The sequence below is a fragment of the Sinocyclocheilus rhinocerous genome, unplaced genomic scaffold, assembly GCF_001515625.1.
Source record: "Sinocyclocheilus rhinocerous isolate Xijiao unplaced genomic scaffold, SAMN03320098_v1.1 scaffold451, whole genome shotgun sequence".
Taxonomy (NCBI): domain Eukaryota; kingdom Metazoa; phylum Chordata; class Actinopteri; order Cypriniformes; family Cyprinidae; genus Sinocyclocheilus; species Sinocyclocheilus rhinocerous.
Window position 1 is genome coordinate 145,222 of NW_015657491.1, and position 26,998 is coordinate 172,219.

The 26,998-nt window shown below is 35.5% G+C and overlaps 2 protein-coding genes across 2 annotated transcripts in view; one reads left to right on the top strand and one right to left on the bottom strand.

Annotated features, from left to right (window-relative positions):
• The first annotated feature begins 12,814 nt into the window (after window positions 1-12,814).
• On the top strand, window positions 12,815-23,926 carry LOC107721065 (steroidogenic factor 1-like). Its single transcript, XM_016528922.1, has 8 exons — window positions 12,815-12,961; window positions 14,439-14,498; window positions 15,016-15,157; window positions 16,162-16,646; window positions 17,771-17,929; window positions 20,676-20,795; window positions 20,906-21,050; window positions 23,485-23,926. Exons 1-8 carry the CDS (start codon window positions 12,815-12,817, stop codon window positions 23,739-23,741), a joined length of 1,515 nt encoding a protein of 504 aa, XP_016384408.1. The 3' UTR covers window positions 23,742-23,926.
• Window positions 23,927-25,746: 1,820 nt separating this feature from the next.
• Window positions 25,747-26,998, bottom strand: part of LOC107721081 (adhesion G-protein coupled receptor D2-like) — an 18,874-nt gene continuing 17,622 nt past the window's right edge. Inside the window, exons 25-26 of the mRNA XM_016528942.1 lie at window positions 26,340-26,370; window positions 25,747-26,000 (exon numbers count right to left, since the gene is read on the bottom strand). Coding sequence (XP_016384428.1) covers window positions 25,993-26,000; window positions 26,340-26,370 — 39 coding nt within the window. The 3' untranslated portion in view covers window positions 25,747-25,992. The remainder of the gene's footprint in view (window positions 26,001-26,339; window positions 26,371-26,998) is intronic.

Genomic DNA, 26,998 nt, shown 5'->3' on the forward strand with positions numbered 1-26,998 from the left:
AATTGGTGATGTCTCGGTGATGTATCTTAACCGTTTCTAATAGTTAACTTTTATGGTAAAATCAATATCAATCATGTAGTGATGACAGAAACAAACGAGGAATTATTTATATACACACATAATTATAATGATAATAAAAATAGAATACAATAAATTTATAATCTATAAAAAAAGTAGAAAGTGAATATAGAATATAATACATGAAAAAACAGATTTTTGTAAAAAATAAAAAAAACTATACAATGTATACAGATAACTAATTGTAATAAGTAATTTTGAAAATTAATTTTAATTAATAATAACTATACAACTAAAATAGGCTGCATCCAAATATTGAGTTCAACCCTGTTACCGAATGATCTTCCCCATTGCAACGACATTCTTCAACATTATAACATGTAAAACTTTATTTTATTTAATAGTAATTTTAATCATAATTCAATTAATAATTTGGTCCTTTTATACAGCATGATAGGACAAGTAAATAATTTCATTCCATTGTGATAATTCAACCCTGTTACCAAGTCATTATAAGAAAAATGTTCAAATAAATGTTTTTTTTTTTGTTCAATATATATAATTGTATTAATAAACAACACATTGGCCTCAAACCAACTGAACCCAGCTCAATTTAGACTTAATATTCAACCCTCTTACTTGCAACCACATTACCTGTTCTGACATAGTTTTTGTATTTTATTTCATGATTACATGTTGATACAAATTTGATCAAATAGCTAATTTTGTTGTTTAATGATTATAATGTGTATTGCTGGAAAATAAAATCACATAAATGAGGGTTTTATACTGTTTAGATTTGCAAAACTTAGACCTCGAATGGCATAAAAGGAACACAAAACTGCATATAGTTTGGTCTTATTTAGGGGGATGACAAGGGTCTTTCATGAGTTTGCATAAAAATAAAATAAAGAGTTTTAGGCCCTGTTTCATATACTATTCATGTACTGTGCCCACTATAAAAACAATCATTTATTTTTCATGAATAATGTGATTTTTCTAATCTCCTCCCATCAGGTTGAATTGACATCACTTTGACCTGTCCTTACAAGTCAGCAAATTCTGTTCCTCACTAATAGAGATGAGCTTGACCCCATCCAGTCAGTGGCTTGCCCGGTATGCTTGTGCCAAAGACACTGGAGTTTCATCATTTAAACACAAACAGACTAATGGCACCTCCATGAAGGGTTCTCATCAATCCACCCCAAACTAAACTCTGCATGTGTTGCACAGAGAGTCCGTCATTGCAGAATGAACAATATTTATGCACTGATAGTGCCGCCTCACTGAGCACAGGCTTGTCCAGGTCGTGTAAACACACATTTGACAGAGAAAGACGACTAACGGGCCTCACTGCCCCTCTGACTCAGCTGATTTTTAAGGTTGCAAATAATACCCATCTCGCAGACATATATATTGATTATGGTTAAGTTGATATTCTAGAGCAGGGGTTGTCAAATTGGGAGTCGCGAGGGAACTGCAGGCGGTAGTGTGTGATTTGAAGAAATGCTAATAAATCATTAAAAAAAAGTTAAATACATAATTTTAAAATAAAAACAATCAAAATATAGCAGACAATATTTATTAAAAAGATGTGTTTGGGGAAACGGCATGTCAGATTTTGGACAAAACAAGCTAAGAGCCATTTATGAATTAGTCTATTGCTTTTTATGCATTAGAATCTTCAGTCGCTGCAGTCATAATTTAATTTAACTGTGCAGGGGCATTTCCCTACTTATCTTGAATTTGTGGGGCATTTTGGTTCAGTTTAGTGGCATTTTTACTCCAAGTCCCCGTTAATTTCCGACGCTGGTGTAGGTGCATCAGGATTTGTGAGATGCTGAATATTCAGTGAGAAGGTTCATCCATTGCATAATGGTTTTCAGCTCTGAAGGACAGTTTTTGTTGCAATAGTAGAGGGCAATTAGTAGAGATTTGTTTGTTGATTTCTGAGTAGTATACTAGCAAAGCAGAAGGTTTTTCCCAAGAAGCTGAGTAGAAGACATATGGCATGAAAATAACTGTCTGTCAGGTCTAATACGCAGAGAGCAGGTGTTTGAACTCCCATAATGCTCAAACATCCTTTCACAACACAGCAGAGGGAGAAAACTGAGTCAGAATTAAATATTAGCTTATTTAATGATTTGTTATCTCTAAGGAAGGTTATGGATATAATATTGCTTTATATTAATAAAATGTTTATTTTCTTGTGAGGTCTCAAGTGTTATATTTATTAGAAAAAATATTTCTTAAAAGGAAAAAAAAAAAAAGATTTATTTGGAAATTGGTCAGATTTTAAATAAATATGAATCATAGCCAGTAAATGCTCAGAAAGGTATTTGGAGCAGAATGGTGCATGATGCTGTTTTCTCTTCTGAAGACAACACGCTCCGTTCAGTGTGCGTATGTTTATGAATCATACGGAGCACTGAGCTTTGATATGAGTGTTTTTCTAATGCATCTTATCATTTAAGTAGAGACATGACACAACAGTCATCCTGCCATAAAGACAAAACAATCTTACTGTCCCAACACATCTTCATTCATGCTGACTACATGAAAACCCTTCTGACCTGCCTGGTGAACTGAACTAATGGGCTATTTAAAGCAAAACTTCATCCGAAAATGAAACGCTGGTCATCATTTACTCGCCTGTCGTTCCAAACTATCCATCCATCCATCCAATTATATTTTATATTATGAATTCACATTTTTCTCATTTATATATGTCTGTAAAGACACATAGCTTCATGCATCATAGCTGCTCTGGCAGACATTTGTAACCCTATAAAGTCTCATTTATGTATCATATTTGATATGCACATTTCTAAGCCCTCTAAATGATCAAAATGATCAAAACTTTGCTGGAAAACCTGTTGCACACAATCCATTACATGCATTCTGTCATTTGATTGATACTATATACTCTTTTTAGCAAGTAAAAGGTCTTTTAGTATAATTGTGAAGCAATCTTTATAAAGTAAACATAAGAATAACTTATTGTTAGTTAACATATTGTAAGTAATGTATTGCATTGCATTATATGTTTTGCACCCAAGCTACAGAGCTCTGATAATAAAACTAAGCATTTAAATATAATTTTACAGTAATAAGTCATTATTGGGAGATATAGAGTGACAACTGATTTAAGCATTTTATTTACAGTTTTTCTCAGTCGCTTTGGAGCTTTTCTCAAATCATCCTTAATATTTGCAAAAAAGTATGTGCATTTCTCAAAACAATTGGTACAAACAGCACCACACAATCGATAACCTGCAAAAGACTGTAACTTACTCAGAATCTTTAGTTCATCTCTCAAAATTAGAAATTTATGTCAATGAACATATCAGTGCCATCAGAATGAAAAGTACTTGTGCCATTGTTCACAAACAAGATAGTCAAAATGCTTAGTCATGTTATCAATATAACAGTGCACTTTGTTAGTATTACTTACTGTAAAGTAAACTATGGCAACATTTTGGATGACAATTACTGTTTGAACAGTATGCCATATGCTTATGTATGCCATATATCCATTTCAAAAGTACAAATTTACACATTACTGTATGTGGGATATTGATTGAAAGAGACTGGATAGGATTCACAGTTACACTTTTAAAAGTGGTCTAACAAAAAAAAAACACACACACACATTACAAATGCAGAAATGCACTAAAACGACTGAGGAAAAACTGTAAGTAGTTTGCTATACTGTTATAAAGATCTCATTGATTAACTTTACAAGCTATCAGAATTTCATCTTATTTTTGGTCATTATCAGTAAATGCACCAGATGACATATTTTTGCTCAGTTTGGGCCTCTGAATAAAACTGATTTTCCTCCTCGACTATGAGCACCATATTCTCACTATATCATACTACATGGACCATAAAAGCCTATTTTTTTTATTATTAAATTTTTTATTATTTCATATGTCAGTCTATTACAGGGTTAAGAGCATCAATCTCTGCATCTTCTAACCTCGACAAGGACAGTTATGGCAAGAGCAAGAGTAAAAGAGAGTTTATTTCACTTCTGAACTCTATGACCATGTCCTGTTTGGGTTATCATAGGACTAATTCTTGGTTGTCAGCATTTGCATCACGGTTGTATTTGTGGTCGGGGGTGCAGGGCACGTACCTTGTTTCTCAAGGCCAATCGACAAGCTACGGCCAAACGTCATCCCTCTTCCTCGTCTCCCTCCTCCTCTGTTTTGTAGATGAGCCCCTCTCATATCTGGCCTTCACAATTACACCCGTCCTCAAGGCTGAGGATGTGCGGCCCACTCTCAGCTCCCACTTCCAGCTCCTATGCAGCGCAGATATATTACTTTACTGTCAAGTGTGTGTGTGTGTGTGGTGCACATGCAATCATAATCATGTAGTGTGTAAACTGAGTGGCTGAGAATATACTTTAATTTAGTGCTTTTGGCCTGTTTTCACACTCAACGTCACTCTATGCAAAACTTAAAGCACTATTACCTGATCATTTGCAATATAGTCACCGTTCATTGCTGAATAATGTGTCGTCAGCTTCAGCCAGAATCAGTATGAAAGTCGAGTGCTCCTAAAGCAGATGAAACGCTCTTGAAACTGAGTTTGTACAGGTTTAGTGGGTTCAGCTTGCGGTGGGAGCTGCAGGTCGCAGGGGTTTCAGCCACAGCTGTTCCTTATCTGTCATGACACAAAATTATTATTGTGATTTGATTTGAGTTTCTGCATGATTTCAGAGCTCCAGTGCTAATGCTTCAGAGCAGAAAAACGTACAAATGTGAAGTCTTTTAAAGTAAAACATATATGGGAGATGACAATTTTTTATTTTTTTTTTCTGAAAACTAGTTTAAAAAGTTTTTGGGAAAAACCTACAATATATTTGAAGGATTGGGGTCAGTACAGAAGTCTCTATGCTCACCAAAGCCGCGTTTTAAAATTTTAAAATAATCATTTCAGAAAAACGTACAAATGTGAAGTCTTTTAAAGTAAAACATATATGCGAGATGACAATTTTTTTCCTTTTCTGAAAACTAGTTTAAAAAGTTTTTGGGAAAAACCTACAATATATTTGAAGGATTGGGGTCAGTACAGAAGTCTCTATGCTCACCAAAGCCGCGTTTTAAAATGTTAAAATAATCATTTAATGTAATAATTTAAAATAAGTGTTAACTATGTTAATAGATCTTAAAATTTTATTTATTGCTGTGATGCAAAGCTACATTTTCAGCTGTCACATGGTCCTTCAGAAATCATTCTAATATTTGGTGCATTTCTTATAATTGTCATCATATTTTTAATAATATTTTTGTGGAAACCATGATATGTATACATATTTTTGTCAGGACTCTGATGAAAGTAGAGCGTTTATTTGAAACAGAAATCTTTTGTAACAATATCAAAGTCTTTACTGTCACTTCAGATCTATATAATTCATCTTTGCTAAATAAAATAAATTATTAACTTTGTTAAAAAAAAAAACTGTACAGCTGAACAGTAGCGTATATATTTTTTTCCACTGCATAAATATAAAGTGGTGAAAACATGAAGTAAAAACTCATCTTGAGTATTCTTAAGTATTATTTTTACATCTTAAGTATTATTTTCAAAATACATATAAGTATAAAAGTAAAACCCAAAGATTTCTGATAACTTAAAATGAGAAAACAGATTACCTTGATTAATTTAAGTTTAGAATACACTGTTACACACACAAACACACAAAAGTACTAGCAATTTTCTGAAATTAAAATACAACAAAATGAAAATTCAAAATACAGGTGAAACATCTGTAAAAAAAAAAAAAAAAAAATCAATACGGAAAATTCCTTCATATTAATACTGTACATTGAACCCTATTTTTATGGATATTTTTACAGTGTATTTATGAGTACTGTAAACTCATTTCATTTAAATTCACTAAAAGAATATTGCCTGCAATACAATTGAGCTCCACTCAATTATTTTATGTTGATGAAACTTAAACGTATTGATTAAAAGCATTTAATCACATTGACGCTACTCTTTTAAAGTTAACCGCTAGCTACAACAAATACGTGTCATCAAACAAAGCAGTTTGAGTTCTGTTTACTATAATCAGTTATTCATATAACTTTTTCTATTAAGTGCAATGAACTTTCACTAATGTTTGAGTGAAATTAACTAATTTATATGAATTTCATTTAATAAATCTGACTGTACAGAGCATTTAACTTGAACAAAACATGCCGTTGCAAGGTTAAATATATAATAATTTAAAAAAAGAAACAAAACCTGCCGAGGGTAATGACCTTGTGGGTGTAAGGGTAATACAATTTCCTTTTTTATGTATAATTTTTACATAACAACTCCTGCATGTTGGTAACACACTGACTTCTGGAGGACAAAAGTTTTTTTTTCTTTTTTTCAAATGGCTAATTTGTCAAAGAAACAATAAAAGATTGAGTCAAACTACTGCTGTCAAAGTAGTTATCCAAACCATTGTATGTATGAAACACATTTTTATACATAACGCAGATCTGGAGAAAGAAAAGGAGTGTCATATCACTGACCCGTTGACAGTTGACACTTCAGTTGCAGTTAAAAAAGCTGAACGTATATCAAACCAAGTGACCTTTATTTTAAAGAAAGTGACTTTTCAAGAAAAACATTTCACAAAAGTAGTATGCAATACAATGTATTTAGATCTGTCAAACATTAATGTCTCATGTTACTGTAATGTCATCTGACTTGGCCTAGAATGGCCTAGAATAATGTCGTTTGTTCTGAGAAAAGCTCTGGCATCATTTGTTTGATATTTTTGTATCTAATGCAATGACATTACATACAATACTTTTTTGTATGAAAGGTCAAGTAAAGGAGTTTTGTGTCATTTATGCAATGTGAGGAGCAATAGTAAAGCATTGGAGGAGATGTTAGAGGAATGTTTGCGTACAAGGTTGCATCTGTCGGAATGCATGTCAGTTTGATGAAGAGTGTGTGTGTGTGTGTGTGTGTGTGTGTTGGTCTGGTGGATTTAGGTGGGGAATGGTGAGGCTGGGTGCTATCAGTTAGGCGGTTTGGCGTGTGTCAGGGTCGAGGGGTAAGGACATGCATGTGTGGGCTTTGGTTCAAGCGTGCCTGTGTGTGAACGGTGTGTGTGGCGCATTAGATGGCAGGCGTTCGGCGTGTGTCAGGGTTGAAGGGAATTAGATGAGAGGGGAGAAGAGGACCACACCTGTAGCTGGCGTACTCCAGGAGCGTGTCTGTAAGGACACAGCAGATGCCTGTGTGATAGGCCTGTTAGATGCCAAAAAACAGGCCAAAAACTATTCATCTTTTTGTTTTTGATTGAACTCATCCCTGGTGGAAATGTGTAGGGTTATGCTGTATGTTATTTATAACTGAAGTGAGTTGATTTCAGAAATTGTATAAAAATCGTTAGTAATAATAATATTTATATTCAACTGTTCAAATGTTTTTTTTTTTTTTTTAGTTGCTCTGTTAGTTTTAGAACTGTCAATGTCCTCCTCTGAATCATTAGTAATAATAGTAATAATAATAATAAAAAAAATTACTGTTTAAATGTTTGAGGTCAGTTTTTTTTTTTTTTTTTCAAATGAATACTTTCATTTAGCAAGGATGCATTACATTTATAAAGACATTTATAATGTTACAAAAGATTTTAGGCAATAAGATTTCAAAACATAAATCAATTCCTGAAAAATGCACAACTATTTTCAAAACTGATAATAATAAGAAATGTTTTTGAGCACCAAATCAGCATAAACTGAAAGAAAAAAAAAATGGTGTAGAAACAATTTTCACACAGACATTTCTGGTAAATTTCACAAATAAGTTCAAAGAAACATCAAATACAGCCCTGAATTAAACATTAAATTAGAAAATATGAGTATTTACTTTGTAGTATTATGGTATTTTCTTTGAAAACATGCTCCAATTAATCTTTATTTACAACTGTGATTTATTTTTTTTATTTTTTTTACAGTGCATAATGTGGATAATGTGACACTGAAGACTGGAGTAATGATGCTGAAAATTCAGCTTTGCATCATAGGAATAAATTACATTTAAAATATTTTAAAATAGAAAAAAATATAAATTGCAATAATATTTTACAATATTACAGTTTTTACCATATTTTTGACCAAATAAATGCCACAAACTTTTGAATGGTATATATATATATATAATTGTTTGCAAGCATTTGGCATAATATGAGTGCAATTTGGGGTTGATGCATATGTTTGTGCATTTGACAATACAAATTAAAAAACATATACAGAAGCAAGTTTTGGACTGAACAGAAGAACAGAAATTATACAGAAGCAGCATTTTAAACTATTTAACGCAACCACCAATGCCAAGAAACATGTTTATTGTCAGACTGCACTAATTTGGCCATGACTGTATTTTCTAAAGGGTTCCTCTTAAGTGGCATGTCAGGTCACTCATTGAGATGAATGAGAAGAGAAATGAGAGTGAATTTGTGTGCTTGCGAATGTGTGTGTACTGTACCTACAGGCTCGCTGCGGCCTTGACAACGTGGGGGATGAGGAGGCTTTTCTGGCAGTGGATTTTACCAGCTGCTGGAGTCCAGATATCTGGTGTGTAGAGACACTGTCCGCAGAGGGCCAAAGGGGGGCTGAGTTTTGCTCAAAATTTCGATTTATTTGTTCAAGACACGTTTCATATCCAAAGGTTGACAGGCATGGATGTCTGGCTTCTTTTGAGGATTTAAGTATGTTAATTATTACATTGATAATTCCAATAATTAAACAATTTATAGGCAATTAGAACACATGAGGTGTTTTTAAGTGTTACCATTGTGAACAGATCTGATATTGCTCTTAAAGCGGCATTACAGTACGTCTGACGCGGAGTGTTTCTATACTGAGACATACTCTGTGTGCCTTGTTGAAATTAACATCCTGTCAAGATAGAATGCCCTACTGTTTCAGTAAATATATTTATACCGTATGTGTCCAAGGCTGCCTATGGAATTGGCCTTGTGACTGTCAAAACGTGCACACGGCATTGTAGTTTATGGACAAAGTAAATCTCTCAAACGGGCACCAACGGGAAAAGAGCACGTTGTAGTTTTAGAAACCCTTCAAGGGCAAGACATTTCTCAAGAATACCCCGACCCCTTTCCAGAAAATCTCAGCTTGTTGTGAACTATATTGTTGAGGCCATGTTTGTGTTTTTACCCCTGCAAAGGACAAAGAGTGACGTGTGCAGCATTTAAGATTGAAGTTCACACACACTCTTCATAATAATAATATTTGTGTATATTGCATTTAGAATATTAATAAGTCGATTATTTTATGTTTTTTTTTCAAGGTGTGAGAGGCTGTGCTACACTTTGAATAGACACGGCTTAAAGACTGTGCTAGGCCTAAATTCATACAATTGCATAGACTTGCCTTATTGCTTTTATGAAATGGTTTGTACATAATAAAAAAGGACACAAACTTCAAGCACATTATAAGCAGACCTTTGTTAGCGCTCAAATGCTAAAACAATAGATGTACTGTTTTAAACGAAGACAAAAGTATTGTGACACTTTATGGTTGTCAAATGTTGGTTGAATTTGTTGATAGTTAATGTGATGAACCACACCTGTGTGAGCTTGAGCAGAACTGACATCTAATAAAACCACCTTGGGATCAATTGATTAAAAGTTCTTGGGAAAATGGCTCAGAAAAGTGAAGTTCTAGTTATTTGTTTGCGGATGCTACTTAAACTGATATTTCTATATATGCAATGACATTCAGATATTATTAAGTGTGACGTGTGATTTTCGATTCATTGCACCTACATTATATATTGTTATAAATGAAAGTTGTCTGAAAATGTTCCCTTTTTAAAATGTACACTTTAGCATACTTTTAAAGAAAATGCGTATAAATAGTACGCCAAATAAAAACGAAAACTCGTGGTATTGATACGCAAAAATTGACTTTGGCGTGTATATGCTACGTATGTGTTTGGCGTGCATATAATACGCAGTTTTCGCGTGCATATGATACGCATCTACCCCACAACTCTAAACCTACCCATCGCGTAGCATATACACGCCAAAGTCCATTTTACGCACTTTCATGAGATCGGGTTACTTTTAAAAGAGTAACTACTTAATATATAAATAATAAACTTTAAAAGTACTTATGTGTGGATGTATTTTTTTGTGCTTTAGTATGTTAGTCAACACATTAAAATAAGTGTACTTCTTTAAAGCGCGACAAAAGATTATTAAAACAATTATTTAAAACGTATTTTATTATAAAGTAGACCCTACACTTAGACATTAGACAAGTAGACATGAAAGCCTGCTCTCTTTAAGTACACTTCAGTGGCCTTTTATTTAATCAAAATTATACAAATACTAATAATAGAAAATACTTTTAAGATGTGAAGTAGCCTGAAGTAGCACATTCATGCAATTAAGCGCACTAAGGGTTACAAATATCCCTTCGCTTTTCTCTTAACAAATCTACCGCTCGCCAAATCAGCACTTCTTTCCATGCAAAGCGCGAGATGTGGCTCCTCATTGTATTCATTCACTATCAGACATTGATGTTTAAGCAGAAGACGGTGGAATGCTCGCCAAGCAAAAATAGTCTCTCCGGAGTCAAAGCATCGCGGTGAAGAGCTTCATATCAGGAACAGAACGCCAAACCCGAGCAGTGCAGCCACAGCAGCCCGGCATAACACCGCTAACCTTGACAGCGGTAACTGATACACTGTCACGTCTCTCACTGCCACACTGCCAAATGCATTTAAATGCATGAAGCGACGGCCACTGCACTATTCAGCTTACTAACACAATTTCGACTATAGTTTTGACTATCTTCTTCAGTAGACCTACTCCATTCAGTCAGCCTTGATGTTAAATATAAATCAAAGTAAGCTCTATTTTATTTTGCATTATGAATATATACACGTGTAACATAAAATAATTTGCCTGCTTTTGTAAAGTTGCATATAAGATTAGGCCTACATCGCGACATATGAAGACTTCAGATGCAAAAGCCTCTAAGTTCTGTCTGAAATGTTCTTCTAAAATGATCATTTTTATCAGGCTCCGTTTAGGTTCAGTGATTTCAGTTTAACGGCAATAAACAGGTCCTTTTCATACTGAATAACTGAACACATATAGGAACCTGATAAAATGCTTTTTCAGACAGAACTTAAGGCTTTTGCATCTGAAGTCTTCATATGTCCTCTCATATTCTTCTGAGAGCAATTCATTTTGTCCACTATAGCTCATGGATATTATGGGTCTCTTGACAAATAAAGGATTTCTGAGATGGTAAATGGAGAAATATTTTACAAATCCTTTTCAAAACGTACGCGAGTTCATAGAAATGCCATCTTTGTAATCAAGTGGTCTTTGAAACGCATTTATTCGATTTCGTGCAAACATTGGAATTAATGACTCCGATATGTCAAGTGGTGTAACCACTAGGAAAAAAAGTAGCCCAACTGAAATATTTTCCTTTCATTTTTTACACAATCGTTATTTTCAAAGAAGTTCTCAAGGTAAATCGTACCTTTGAGTCACGTGAATTTTTTAAAGTTTGCTCCATTTCACCTTAAAAAAGCGTGCCTTTTCACAATGAATACATAAATAAATAAATCTAACGGTAACAAAATGGACCTCTGTTTTATGGTTTTCTTATATATATTAACAATATTTTAATATTAATAACATTTTATATATTTTTGTTAATACTCCTCCCGGACAGAAGAAAAATAATGAGCGTCACGTGAATTAGCTTCTTTTTTTTATGTATTTTTGAATAATTCATAAATTCAGACTTTGTCACGTCATTGACCCTTACTTTTTGTGTATCTTAGAGAAAGAAGGCTATAACTGTTTTAAGTCTTGGTGTATCTTAAAGAGGACAACCTTGGCTTGAATACGAGATGCCATCATAATTAGCCTACATCAGCTAATATATGAAACACATGCATTCTATTTCGTGCAAACATTGGAATTAATGACTCCGATATGTCAAAAGGTGTAACCACTAGGGGAAAAGTATACTGAAATATTTTCCTTTCATTTTTTTACACAATCGTTATTTTCAAAGAAGTTCTCAAGGTAAATCGTACTTTTGAGTCACATGAAGTTTTTAAAGTTTGCTCCATTTCACCTTAAAAAAGCGTGCCTTTTCACAATGAATACATAAATAAATAAATCTAACGATAACAAAATGGACCTCTGTTTTATGGTTTTCTTATATATATATATTAACAATATTTTAATATTATTAACATTTTATTTATTTTTGTTAATACTCCCGGACGGAAGAAAGAATAATGAGCCTCACGTGAATTAGCTTTTTATTTTTTTATGTATTTTTTAATAATTCATAAATTCAGACTTTGTCAAGTCATTCACCCCTACTTTTTGTGAAAGAAGGCTATAACTGTTTTAAGTCTTGGTGTATCTTAAAGAGGACAACCTTGGCTTGAATACGAGATGCCATCATAATTAGCCTACATCAGCTAATATATGAGATAATCATTAGCCAATATAATCTGATAATAATACTTATTTTAAAACAACGAAGCGAGAGAAAAAATTAAAAAAATATGTATAGAATAACAAAATGTAAACACTTTTGTTTTTGCATTATAGTGGGATACTTATTAATGTACCAATCCTAATTGTGTGAATGACACAAACTTTTTTATTTTTTTTATTTTTTTGCGGGTTTGATAATAAAATGCTGCGGCTGTAACGACTGGCTCGCATCATCTTCGTGAGAGCTGTCACATGAGCGCGCGCTATCCAATGAAGACCTCTCCAATACTCTGGTCCAGCGCAGAGGAAGACGTTCAGACGCCGAGGAAGACCTCAGACCTGTTGGATTCGCTCCTGAAGTTTCTGGAGGACTGGACGGACCGCGTTCCCTCACTGGAGCTGAATGATAAAGACGCAGTTTGAAGCGGCTCACGCATGCTGGACGCGCAGATTAATGGTAAGTCTCTACACTGGGTTTGGAAAACAATAATTCTGAAGAGAGGCTGTTCGAAAATGCGCTTCATTTTGCATCATTCCTCCTCGTCACACATTTTAAGTTTCAGTTCTAAAGCTGTGAAGCGCAAACAATTTTATGTGGTACAAAACATAGAAATACAAGAAATACAGATAGATTAATACTGATAACGGCGCAATATTTGAACGGCGCAAATACGCTTCTCTAATGTGAATGCATTATATAAAAGACATTATTTAAAAGACGGTGAATTATCTGGCAGGCAGTAGGAATTAGCTTGAATTCCGCCTATAACGTGTTTCATTTGATAAATGTTTATTTAAATATTTGTAGTTAAACATGGGATATAAAATATCTTTTATTCACTCATGCATTACAGGTAAGTGGATATAGGCTAAATTGTGGTTAAATAAATATTAAATAACTGACACTGTCAGTTATTAAAAGGAAAAATCTTCCATTTATCTGGAAGATAAATCCAGATAAATCCTTTTAACTTTTTTCCCGTTAAAATCTGTGTACCATTTCTTCAAGCTGTTCAAACCTTTTATCGAGCGTAGCTTTTTGCATCAGTTTGATATTTAAATATTGTCCTTATTTAAATATATTGCAGTACTTAAATGCAAGCAACAAGGGCTTTTTTTCTGTAGCCTATCAGTAGTTACCCCAAAACATTAAAGAAAACTAATTCGATAAGAAACGTAAATAACGATTAATTCCACCACCGGAATTAATGAAACAATTTGACTATAGTCTGTAGTTTAATTTCCACATAAGAATGACCATAAGTATTCATCGTGAATATTAATTAAGTCATCAGTAAATTATAATTAATAATAATAAAAGTATAATAGAATTAGGGACAATCAAATAATAGGCTAAGTATTGTTATTTGAATTACAATTGCTTTTGATAACCTCCCGCTTATTCCTTTTAGTATGAAAACTATGAGTGAACAAAACATCGTATTAGCTCGTGGTGTGTGTGTGTGTGTGTGTGTGTCTCGTGAAGTGGGCGTGGGAGTCAGGCGGTCGGTGGGTGGGTGGTCACGTCCATATAGGAGGATGACAGGAGTCAATATAATCAAATCCATCTTTTCCTCTGCGTGTCCAGATACACGACAAAACAGATACATCCAGAGCTCTAGACCTCTAGCATTATTTTCCCATAAACATCCTTTTGATTTGACACCTTTACACAGTCGTCGTTTTATTTGACCACTATTCGGGAATACGCTAAGGTATTTTACAGTGCATGCTTTACTTTATGTGATAAAGTTGTCTTGTGATGTTTAGTTCATTATAACATTATACTGTGGCCAGAGTGCACGTGCACAGTTAATTAAGCGGTCTTGATTTTATTTTCTCATTTAATTGTTCAATAATAATTTTAAAAATGAAAACAAAATAATGTGTGTGTGTATGTGGAGATAAGGTGTCCGGATATCATTACGGCCTTCTTACCTGCGAAAGCTGTAAGGTACGATCCAGCTTCTCTTTTGTTATTAACTCAGCGTGTCGCACTCTCTTAATAATCATAAACCAAAGAGTTTATGAACAGTGAAGAATTCCATGACGTAATTATTTTAATGTAGCTAATGCTATGAAAATTATTACTACGTAACAGTCTTTCTTAATGTTATTAATAAAATTTATTCAGTCATTTATTTAAGTAATAACAGCATTTGGTAATGCTTTATTTTACAATGACCTTGTTACGCATGTTACATTTAGCTAGTAATAACAGCATATACCTAGCACGTGTTGTTAATATTACTCACTACTCAAATGTATAATTGCACTGTAACAAGGACATCTTAAAATAAAATGTAATCCAATATCTTTTTGGTTTCATCATGTATGCAAATTCATACTGCATTTGACTGTCAACTCTGGTCTGTTCGTTTAGAACAGTCCAATATGATTACAGGCTGTACTTCTGTTGTTTTTCAGAGCCTGACAGAATATAATCCTTATTATATGCATTATCATGACAGGGTTTTTTCAAGAGGACTGTTCAAAATAACAAGAGATACACGTGCACACAGAACCAGGACTGTGGCATTGACAAAACCCAGAGGAAGAGATGCCCCTTCTGTCGCTTCCAGAAGTGCCTCAGCGTCGGCATGAGACTCGAGGGTGAGCCGTGCTTCTCATTAGAAAACTTACATGTAGAGAAAACAGGAAAGCTTTTGCTGTAAAGGAGCCAAATCAAAACTATAAGCTGTCCTGTCATTTAGGAAGCCACCCTGAATGTCCTGATCATATTACTGCTGTCTTGAACAGCTGAACCTGAGAGAATGTAATGCTTATTATATGACATTAAATCATGTATTATATGCGTTTATGGTATATTTGGACTCCAGGCTAAGCATCGTTTGTCATTAAAGACATTTTAGTAAAATATAAAATATATCTAGAGAAAAGGGACAACATTTCATCCGATATTTCATTATCATGATTTAATTAAAATGATTTTTGAAGAATTAATGTCATATTTAATGACACTCATTATGGAGTTTATACCCAGAAGACGAAAAGACTTTAAAAAATATCTCAAATAGCCTTGATTTACTTACAAGTAATAAAAACCATGTGTTTTGATTCATTGGGCTACATCTATACCAGTTAACATCTTGTTAAAAATATATTTTAATGTTTCATCGCCATTTATGAACAAGTACCCAAGCGTATTTTCTTCCAAATCAATTACAATTATGAACTTTTTACTTTTTTCAAATTTATTTGAAAGTTTCTGGGATGGAAAAGATCCTGGTCAGTCTCTTATTTTGCTCTCTGTGCGCGCGATTCCCAGGCCGAGTGCAGAGAAGCACCTGTTTCCGCGCGCGCCTGTGACACATTCCTCACGCGCTGATAAGACTTGCGGATTCATGTTGAGAGTTCACAAAAACCAGGCCGGAAAATGTCCATATGAAGAGAAATATCCATTTGTTTGTGCCCTGACTTACTTAAGCAAAACCGTGCCAAGCATTCCTTGCTTTATTTGGCTTTTTATCCACTGTGCTCCTAAAATAGGCTTACATCGCCAATTGTATTAGACAAACAGCACATCTGCAAAATGTAACTAATATTTGATAAGTTTGATATGCAACCTTTAACACTCTCGCCCTCTTTCCTCCCAGCTGTCCGTGCAGATCGAATGAGAGGGGGAAGGAACAAGTTCGGTCCCATGTACAAGCGGGACCGTGCCCTGAAACAGCAGAAGAGAGCTTTAATCAGAACCAGCGGCTTTAAAATAGAGGCCAACCCATCCCTCCTGTCCAGCACCCAGATTGAGTACCCGCATCCCGGATCACTCTCAGGTCTCCATCCCCCTTCTGTGTCCTCTCCGGAGTACGACTGCCCCCCTCTCTGCCCCCCGGCCCTGGGTGTTGCGCTGCAGAGCTATGGCTCATTCCCGGCTCAGTACCAATACACTGCTCCCTCTTTACAGAGCAGATCGATTAAAGCTGAATACCCAGACGCGTACTCCAGTTCACCTGACTCCTCTTTAGGGTACCCGTACCCTGACGGCTGCATGCCTGCGTCCCCACACACCAGCCCCATGAACCCTGGCTCGCCCCCGCTGGTGCTAGAGCTGGCCAGCTGTGATCCAGATGAGGAGCAGGTATGAGATATATCATCTGGAGGTAGAAATGAATTAGTTCACATAAAAAGTGAAAAATCTACTTTATTTAACCCATAAAAAGGACTTTTGTTGGTGCTTTTGTTTTTCAGGTTCATTTAGTCAGATTAAATGACTTGAGATGTTACTAAACTAAGCACAGTTTTGTTTACCTGAAAAATCAATTTTTCTAGAAATGAGAAATTGAACAATAATTCAAATATTGTGTCTTATAAAAAATAAAGTCTTTACAAACCTGTATGACATTCTTTTGAATGCAAAAGGTGATTTTAAAATACATTGGACCCCACTGACTTACTTTTGCCACTTTTGTCATACAGGTTTGGAATAACTTGAGCAACGTTTGCCGCAATGTTTATTTTTGGGTGAACTATCCCTTTAAAGGGAGAAGAATTCTGGGATTTAAAAGCCTGCACAGTTTAATTCAAACCTTTGGTATTTCTAACTTATGTGGTCAAAACAGATCAAAGACAAGTGTAACATTTAAATTATTTATATATTTTAACTAAATGGATGTTCTATTTTTTAGTTTAATAATATAATATTTTTGTATCACTTTACAGTAAGAATCCATTTGTTAACATTAGTTAACTACTGTTCATTAGTTAACATAAACTAACAATAAAAATACTTTGCATTTAAGTTCAACATTTTCTAATACAACAGTACAAAAAACAATACAACAATACAAGAATCAAAAGTTGTATCTGTTAAGAATATTTAATGGACCTGAGCTAACATGAACTAACAATGAGCAATTACCAAAATATTGCCAAGGATTAGTAAGTACTTTAACAAATGTATTGATCATTGATAGTTGATGTTATTTAATGCATTAACTAGCATTAGCAAATAGAACCTTATTGGAAAGTGGTTTCTTTAATATTTCGTATTTTGAGGGTACTAAACAATATTCGCCTCTAAATTTTGCAACATTTATTTCTCTATAAAATAATCCAATAAAAAAAACACGTTTTATACTGTTTTTCAATTGATGCAGTATTTAAGTTAAAAACAGAGCAAATTGATTTAATACCACACACCATTCTGATACATTTATTTCTCAATTTGACTTAGTTGCTCTGTGTTTTGCTTTATGTTTGCAGTTGAGAGGGAAGATCTGTGCATACCTTCACCAGGAGCAAAGCGGGAAGGGGAAACTGGAGAAACCGCGGCCGTTCAGCCTGTTGTGTGTCATGGCGGATCAGACATTATTCTCAATAGTTGAGTGGGCAAGAAGCTGTGTCTTCTTCAAGGAACTAAAGGTACAGCTCTGAGATAAGACAAAGTGTGTGTGTGTGTGTGTGTGTGTGCTTATACATGTGGACACATCTCTGATCATCCAAATGATCATTCTGGAGTGTTTTGTCTATTACTATTTTGGAGAAAGTCTGCTATTTTGTCGCCAAACCACGTATCTTACTGAAAGATAACATTTAGGGACGCCAAGGCATTCAGATATTGTGAATGTTTTGTTGTAGCATGTTTGTCAAGCAGCTTTAAAAGTAAGATGACATTTTAATGTTTAGATTTTAGTGGTGGTATCGCTGATATGTGTCAAAGTCCAAATTCTTGCTCAGTTTCCAAAAAGGTTTGGATGGATGTTAATATCCTGAGAGGAATTTTGGCAAAAAGGCATCAGATGTGAATTTGGAAGCTCGAATTTGGCCACTCAGTTGCTATTCACATCAGGGAGTGTTGCAAATCACAAAAGATTAGTTGTTGCTGTGATTCCGAAACAGATACAGTGTTGACATACATAGAATTTGCCCTCTCAAAGCTCTCACCTATTATAAATGTCTTAATCATCGGTCTCGACTCATATTAGACGGAATATTCGGTCGATAAATGACTGCATGTTCGAATGATTTCAAGCAAATAATGTAGAATTTCAAACTTTGTTTTTGCACACCTGCATGACCGTCGCATATTTTTCGTACACTTCATTCCATTCTGCAGCCATGGCAACTAGCGTTCTGCGATTGCAAGCATGAAATGTGTCAGAGTTTGAAAACACATGCCAGCGACTGACTCCTGCAGACACAACGCTTTCAGAAACACTTAATTACATTCCGTACCGCAATAGTTCAGGAATCACAGCCACATTGTTCCGGACTGCTGAAAGGTATCGTGCGATGTGGAAAACTTGCATTTGGATTGAAAAGGGTTTTATTCAACTCTATTTAGTGCGCGTTTGTGTGCATACTAGGGAGGGTTTGTGAATGAGTCTGACACTTTGTGTCCACAAATGCGAGAGAGGTCAAGTTTCCGAGGCTGTGGATTAGATGTAGATATACGGTTTGAGTAATTGTGTCTGGGCTGTGGTTGATATATGTAGCGCTACGCTTCTATTAGAGCTTTACTGCCGCCCACTACGTGTCAGAATACTGACACAACGTGGCCTTCAAAATGCAGCGCACTGTATACGGGTGGAGAATTAGTGGGGGAGGAAGACAAGAGACCGATGAAGGACGAGAGGTGAGAAGGTGCGAGAGGTCATCGTTTGGCGCTCATAAATACAGCGCATTCGATGTGCGCTCGACGGCTGCTCGTCACAAGGACTCTCATTCCCTCGTTTTATGATGTCTATCCGCTTAGCTGTTCCTCTGCATGCAAAGGTTGTATTTCTTTGGGTTTTAGAGTCAAAGCTGATGTGCTTGAGCTTGTGCCGTGTGCTACGAGTTGAGTAAAACCGCCTGAATGTCACACATTTATTGTTGTTTAGGGTTTTTGAGACATTTTATTGAGAGGAGAAATTCTAACAAGGCTTTGAAATGATGATTATTTAATATTTTTAGATCATATATGAAATACCTTTTGCTTTTCGTGAACAGTCATCGATTTCCTATTCGCAGCTATATGATATAGTCTGTATACAGTTTCTGAAGCTTTTATGGAAGCCAGGCTTTCTCACATACACTCTCACTCGCACACAAGCTCTGAGATCTCAAATCAAACCATTCGCTCGACTCTATTTACAGTCCTCATGTCATTCCATCCAAACCTGACTTTCTTTCTTCTGTGGAGCTCAAAAGAAGATCTTTTGAAACATATCTCTGTGTTTTGTCCATACAGTGAAAGTCAAAGGTATCCAATGATGGACTTTCATTGTATAGACAGAAACAGTTTTCTTTCAAAATATCTTCTTTTGCGTTCAACTGTTTTTGTCCATACTGTAGCATGTTCAAAATGTTGTTGTGTTGTGGATAACAATGTGCTTAACGTTGCACTTTATTCGTTTTTGTGTTGCGAACTGTTATTGGATGTTGGAGTTGAATGTGAAAAGAAGCTCCGCCCCCTGTGTGTGTGTAAGGGGAAACAGAGAGAAGGGGGGTCAGAAGAGTGCTGGTTCAAGTGTGCTTCTCTTAAAAGTCGGGGTGTTGTACGGCGTGGGTTGTTAAACACCCCTTTTGCATCAAAACGCCTTGTCCTTGTCTGAGAACGTTACAATACCATGAAAGTCAATGGGGTCCAAAACAACACTGGACCCCATTCATTGTTTTTTTTGTTTTTTTTTGTATTATTTCTATGCTATTATAGTATTTATTAATGTCAAAGTTGTTAGTTTTGTTACGTGCTTCGTTTCAGTTATAGTTGGTACTTCACAATACTTCAACTTCAACTTTTTTATTTCAGTCATTTATTTAGTTCTTTAATTTTTTATTTGAGCAACATTTCTAATTTTTGTTTGTTTGTTTTTTTTTACTTTAGGTTTTTCATCGAATATTTGTTTATTCAGCTTTATTTCAATTAACAGAAACAAATTTTCATAGTTTTAGTATATCATTTAACAACACTGACCCCATTAAATTTCATTGTATGGACAAAAAAACAGATTTTGTGTGTCACAGATAAAAGACAGTCACACGGGTTTAGGATGACATGAAGGTGAATAAATGATGACAGAATTTCTGAATGAACTATCCTCTTACATTACAATATCATGCGTTAAATCAGTATCATGGCCTGATACTGTAAGCATGTAATAACTCTTCAGTTCTCCTGATTTAGGTAGGAGATCAGATGCGACTGCTGCATAACTGCTGGAGTGAGCTGCTGCTTCTCGATCATATCTGCAGACAGGTGCATCATGGGAGAGACAACAGTCTGCTACTCATTACAGGACAGGAGGTGAGTGTTTCCAGCCGTCATCATTATAGCACAATAATATCACTACGTAAAAGCTTCATTGTTTGTAGAAAAGCAGAACATGAGTGTAGTGAAGGTGCTGTGTGCTGTAGGTGGATCTGTCGGCCGTGTCTGACGTGGGACCTCCTCTGGCTAGTATGGTGCAGAGAGGACAGGAGCTGGCCAGGAGACTGCAGCTGCTGCAGGTGGACAGAAGAGAGATGGCCTGTCTGAAGTTTCTCTTCCTCTTCAACCCCAGTGAGTACGACTGCATCCTATTCACACACTGCTTAACATACTTTTAAGTACATACAGAGACACAATGACAGTCTGCAGAGTGACAGAATGTAATTGAAGAAAAATTATGCAAAACACAAAGGGTTGTGGGAAATATGAAGCCAACAACAGGTGTGATTGCATATTTTAATGCATATTTTATTTGAGTTGTTAGGTGTTTTATGCCTCAGCAAACTTCATGATGGTTTAAAATTATTTAAAATATAAACAAGCATTAAAACAAACTGAAGCAACGAAAAGTCAAGACATTTCTTATTTTAATGGAAAAGTCATACAAATTAATGAAATCTTATAACCTCATGAGCATATATATATATATATATATATATATTTATTTATTTATTTATTTAATTTTTTTTGTTTTTAGTTATGCTCCAAAATGTTATCATGTAGAAATTAATAAAAATAAAAATAGAATAAAACTATAAATATAATAAAATGATATAATAAATATAATAAAATAAAAATAGAATAATAATATAAAATAATAAATACTCTTATTCTTAGTCCATAATAAAGGGGAGTCCGTCTCCCTCTCCCCTTTATCATTTAAGCACATTTGAAAATATTTTCAACATATTTTGATTTTGGAGACACTAATTGTAATCATTACATCCTAAATACAGTACAGTTTAATAAATATAGTGAGCACCAAATGTATTAAATAAATACAGCACCTCTAACTCTAACTTGTATCTAGCAACAAACCTTTTCCTAGAAATGTCCAATTTCATTTTCATTAGGCACAATAAACAAACAGCTGAAAGGAGAAAACTGGATTTAAAAAGCGAAAGAATTTGTCATCTCCTCTCACTCTCACATTGATTTTTTTTTTCATTCTTTGCCTAAATGGAAACAGCTTTATTGAGTAATTTGTGTCCTTCAAATGTATTGAAAAGATTATTCAACATTTTAATTACTGTGTGAATGGCTTTTCTGATGAGCTCTGCTAATGCTTTAAAGTGCTCCATTAATGGGTCAGGCTATTGTCACCCAAACACACACACACACACACACACACCTCTACTGGGACTATATGGCTATGTTCAGACTGCCCAAATTCGATTATTTTCTCTCATATATGACTCGGTTTTGTTTTTTCATAATAACACAACCCACATGAAATCTGTTTTTTTTTTTTAGATTCTGATTTGGGCCACTTCCATATGTGATACTAAATCAGATACAAGTCAGATGTTTTGCAATGCAAGCTCATTCTGAATGGTCATATCGGAATTCATGCAACTTTTACACCACTTTAGATCAACATTAGTCACAATTCTGCGCTGACGGGAGTCACTCCAAATAATTTACTTATGTCACTCGGTTAATATGGAAGACAGCCATGATGGTAGTCAGTGGAGGGACAGTGAGGAGTAAGTATTACAGTGACAGTAGTGTTTCAAAACACTGCTTAGAAAGCTTTGAATCATTTGCGAATCATTTGTATGTAACCAGAGGTTCGGAGAGCGTATCAAACTGCCAAATTCACTTGATTTCATTAAACGAGGCTTCGTTACGTCACCACTGTTCAGTTCGTCGCTGGGGGGGTGACCAGTGTCTATGGTTTTTACCTGTTTTATAAACATGTAGGCATTTTTAATGTCAAATTTGTGCCGTGTGTGGCGTGAGAGAGCCATGGCTTGTCAACATAGCAACTAAGGGGGGTGGGTCTTTGCGTAGGGTCAATTAAAAGGAAGAGTAGTAGTTAATAGTCTTTTATTGACCATAGATCAAACAAAAAAGCCAAGAAAATGAATAAGAGAACACTTCAAATTTAATGGTATTAGATGATTAGTTACGGCATTTGTTAGATTATACTTTCAATAAAACATTTCCAATGGGTTGTAAAGCTGTTTTTATGCATGTTTGGCCTGAGTTTTTGATGCATTCACACAGTTTTGACCAGCAGGCGTCACCAGTGTGAGGTGTTTAGAACGCTTTGAAACAATAATATTGAATTGATTCAAAGCTTTGAAAAGGTTCATTTCCTTTTTCCTTTTTCTCATACTTGTCATCCTCCTTTGCATGCTTCCGCGTAACATCAGTGTTCAACGCTGATTTCCTTTCGAGTGTTTACTCTACATTTGCGAAGCATTCGCAGTGGGAACTCCTCCCCTTCTCCGAATGCTTCGCAATGTCTCGTTCCCGCTCTCAGGGAACCGAGGTTATGATAGTAAACGAAGACGTTTCAGTGTCCTCCATGTTTACGTCCATATGACAGCTTCCTGCGTGCCATCTTGTTATTGTTCTTTTGAGCACAAGTGTCAGTTCAAGACCGTGATCAGTTCACACTCGAAATCTGACACTCGTCACATTTACAAGTGAACATCCAAACTAAAGAAAAAGCAATAGATGTGAACGTAGCCTGTAATGATTTGTCTCTTGTCTGCAGATGTGAAGCTCCTGGAGAACCAGCAGTTTGTGGAGAGCGTTCAGGAGCAGGTGAACAGCGCTCTGCTTGAGTACACGCTCTACTCTTACCCTCAGTGTCTGGACCGCTTCAGTCAGCTCATACTGCGGCTGCCTGAGGTCCGATCGCTCAGCGCGCAGGCCGAGGACTTCCTGTGCTACAAGCACCTGTGCGGAGAAGTGCCGTGCAACAATCTGCTCATAGAAATGCTTCACGCCAAGAGGTCTACCGCCGTGTGAAAGTGACACTGCTTTGAGAGTTTCAGCCACATGCGCAAAATGAATGGTGAACAGTTTTCAGGCAATTCTTTCTTACCTTACGTGATGAATGTACAGAATTTTCTCATTTGTATTCTTTTAAAATCATTTAAGCATGACAATCATTGGTGGACGTGGAGGTGTTTTTTTCTTCGTGCTGTTATTCTCTAGGCTATAAAGGTAATTGCAAAGCGTGATCTCTGTAGTCTAAAGCCTCGTACACACCGGGACGATTATCGTGCGCGCTTATCGCCGACGTTTTTCGACGCGTCTTTTGTGTTCATACCCAAGCGATTTTTGCTGGCGATGAGCCGAGTGAACGTACAAATTCACTCCCTGACATTAGATGGCGCTTAATGAAAAACAGAAATAGCCCGGTACACATCGAATCCTATTTGATCTGCAATTCCTCTCCATAACAACTCCCTCTTATCAAGATTTTTGTAGTCGCTGTCGCGTTTGTCATTTAGCCCTTTGTGTTCAGACACCAATCAGACCAGCAGCTCTACATTCATCTTGCCTCGATGCATCTTCTTGGTCTACTTACTTCCTCTTTGTCGTTAGGTATCAATGTGTGCTCGGCAAGACTGTTTTGTGCTTGAGCGCCACCAAGTCGTGTTTTACTGTAACTTCAGCAGCTCCAGGCACGTGAACAAAAGCGCCAATCTCAATGGCCGGCCAGTTTTTAACGCGGCACGTCAAACCAAAAAAACGAGCCCGAGCTGTTTTAAAAAAAAATGACGCTTTTACGCCTTGGTCGGTGTGCACACTCACATTGGCGCCCTTTGTTTAGTCACGAGGCGTTAAACGTCGGCTATAATCGTGCAATATTCGTCCCGGTGTGAACAAGCCTTAAGAGCGATGTTTCATTTGAACGCTTATGTATCTGTTATTTTATCTTAATGCTCCTGTGCTTTTGAATGGATGATGAGTATTGTAATTTCTTTGTTTTCAAATACATTTATTTAGTAGGTATTTAAAAAACATTCCAAAAGGGCTTGTCCAACAATGAATCAAATGAAAAAAAAAAGGTATTTATTGAAATTATATAATTAACAGTATCAATTAAACTATTTAAAGCACTTTTTTTTTTTACATAGATTACACATTTATTTGTCTTTCCATTTAAGTGAAAAAATTGGTATAAAATAAAAATAGAATAAAATAAACAACACGTCGCAGTTGTATGAGGACTGTGTGTGTGGCAGTCTAAAAGCAATCTTACTCTGAATGGGCATGTTTCTAAAGACAGACATGCTGCTCCACTCTGAGTGTCTCTTCAGTGTGCCAATAAAAAGAGGTTATGGGAAGGTCAGAAAACATTCACACATGTTGCCACCTTTGTAAGCGCATAAAGAGAGAGTGCTTCTTTTGAAATCCATTTGAACCAATTATTCTTCTATTCATTTTTAGTCTAATCAAATAAAATGTCCTGTGTATCATTTAAAAAAATAATCAATATTCATAAACGAGTACAGAGATACACACTTTCCACATCAAAACAAACAAATTAGTTTTAATAGTGAAAAAAGTAATACTGCATTTTATATGCATTGTATAAAAATAGGTAATACCTATTAATTATTTACATTTTTACGTCATTTCAATTGGGTAGTAGAATTACAGCATGAATAAACCCAAAACAAACCATTCAATATAAATGCTCTTATGATAAGGTAATCTTCACATACTTGCTATTTGAGCACTAAAGACTTGTTTTTTATAAAAAATTCAATCATGTGTTATTGAAATGATATATTGATACTTTGAACAGTCTCTTCAGAAAGATCAAACAGCTGATTGGTTTCAATGTCCACAGCTTTCTGATTCTTCAAAATATTGAATGTAAATCTCCACAGATGGGCTGCTCGTTCCCAACCGAAGTCAAAAATCACTAACAAGTCTGGTCACGATTAATGGTGTGATGCTCTTTGTTGTCCTTTTTTAGTATTATGAGCCTGACGACATCTATACATTATAAAATGATGACCAAATACACAACGTTGAGAAGTCTTTATGTGCCATGCTGAGCACAGTCTCATTGAGCGTTTACTGAAAGAGTCATTTCATGTTAATCAAAAAACATTTACTCACTCAGCACAGACTGAGCTCTGGGAACGAGACGGCCTGCAGGATTGCGGAGGAGGCAGTGTGTGCTCCTCCACAGAAAGAGCTACGTCTTCATCCCAGGATAAGCCACGAGTCCATGCAGAACTGTAGTGTAGTTTTCCCCTCAACAGCCTGTGGTGAAGCAAAAAAAGAAAGAAATAGCAGTACTTACAATAGCAGTACATACATTTTGATGGCATAATTTAAACATATCAAAGCTTTATTCCGTCATGCTATTTTGACAATTTTTAAGCTCAGTTCTCAATGGATTTAAACTGTTCGGCCAACAGCATTGGTTTTAGATTTAACTGTAGTCTATTCTAATATTAATGTCTTTTTATTTATCACGTATTTGTTGAGAAGTGACAAAGCTTTTCGCTTATCCTGCTAGTGAAGAACTAGTGCGCCTCCTAGAGCTTCGGTGTGGACACACTTTATCTTGCAACAAGTTCATATGAAACAGTTCTTTACCTGAGGGCTTAGAGGCTGTCAGCTGAACCACCTGAAACAAAAGATAATGCTGTAATATCAAGTCAATTTGATTAGTATAGCACTTTTCACAATACACACTGTTTCAAAGCAGCTACACTGTTTCAAAGCAGTTTACATTTTGCAACTATATAAGCAAGTAAGCAACTGAGATTATCTGTTTAGTGAATATCACCCTACTGTATGTTTGCAGATAAAGTTGCATATGCTTATATATGCAATAATGCAACATTATATAAAGAGCTGCACAATAATACAGTTACATTTTTGGACGAGAATTGAGATTTACTATAGTAAATATCACTTTACTTGAGTGCACAGTAGGTATGCGGATAAAGTTGGATATAATATATATATATATATATATATATATATAAACAGTATATGGTAAAGTCCACAAATTGGCCCAACGGAGGTATCCAATGGTGGCTGAAGGTTTCCTGCGTTATTTAATTTAGGTTCAATTCAAATCTGACTCCATTTTATTATGACCTTAGACAATAAAGCTTAGACAATAACCAGAGGTTATGGCTAGTACTATGAAATATGCCCGAACCATGCTAGTACTCCAATAGTATTTTGTCTAGCCCCCCATAGTTAATGCAACTGCATAACAACTTAACTAAAGTCAAGCAGTTAGT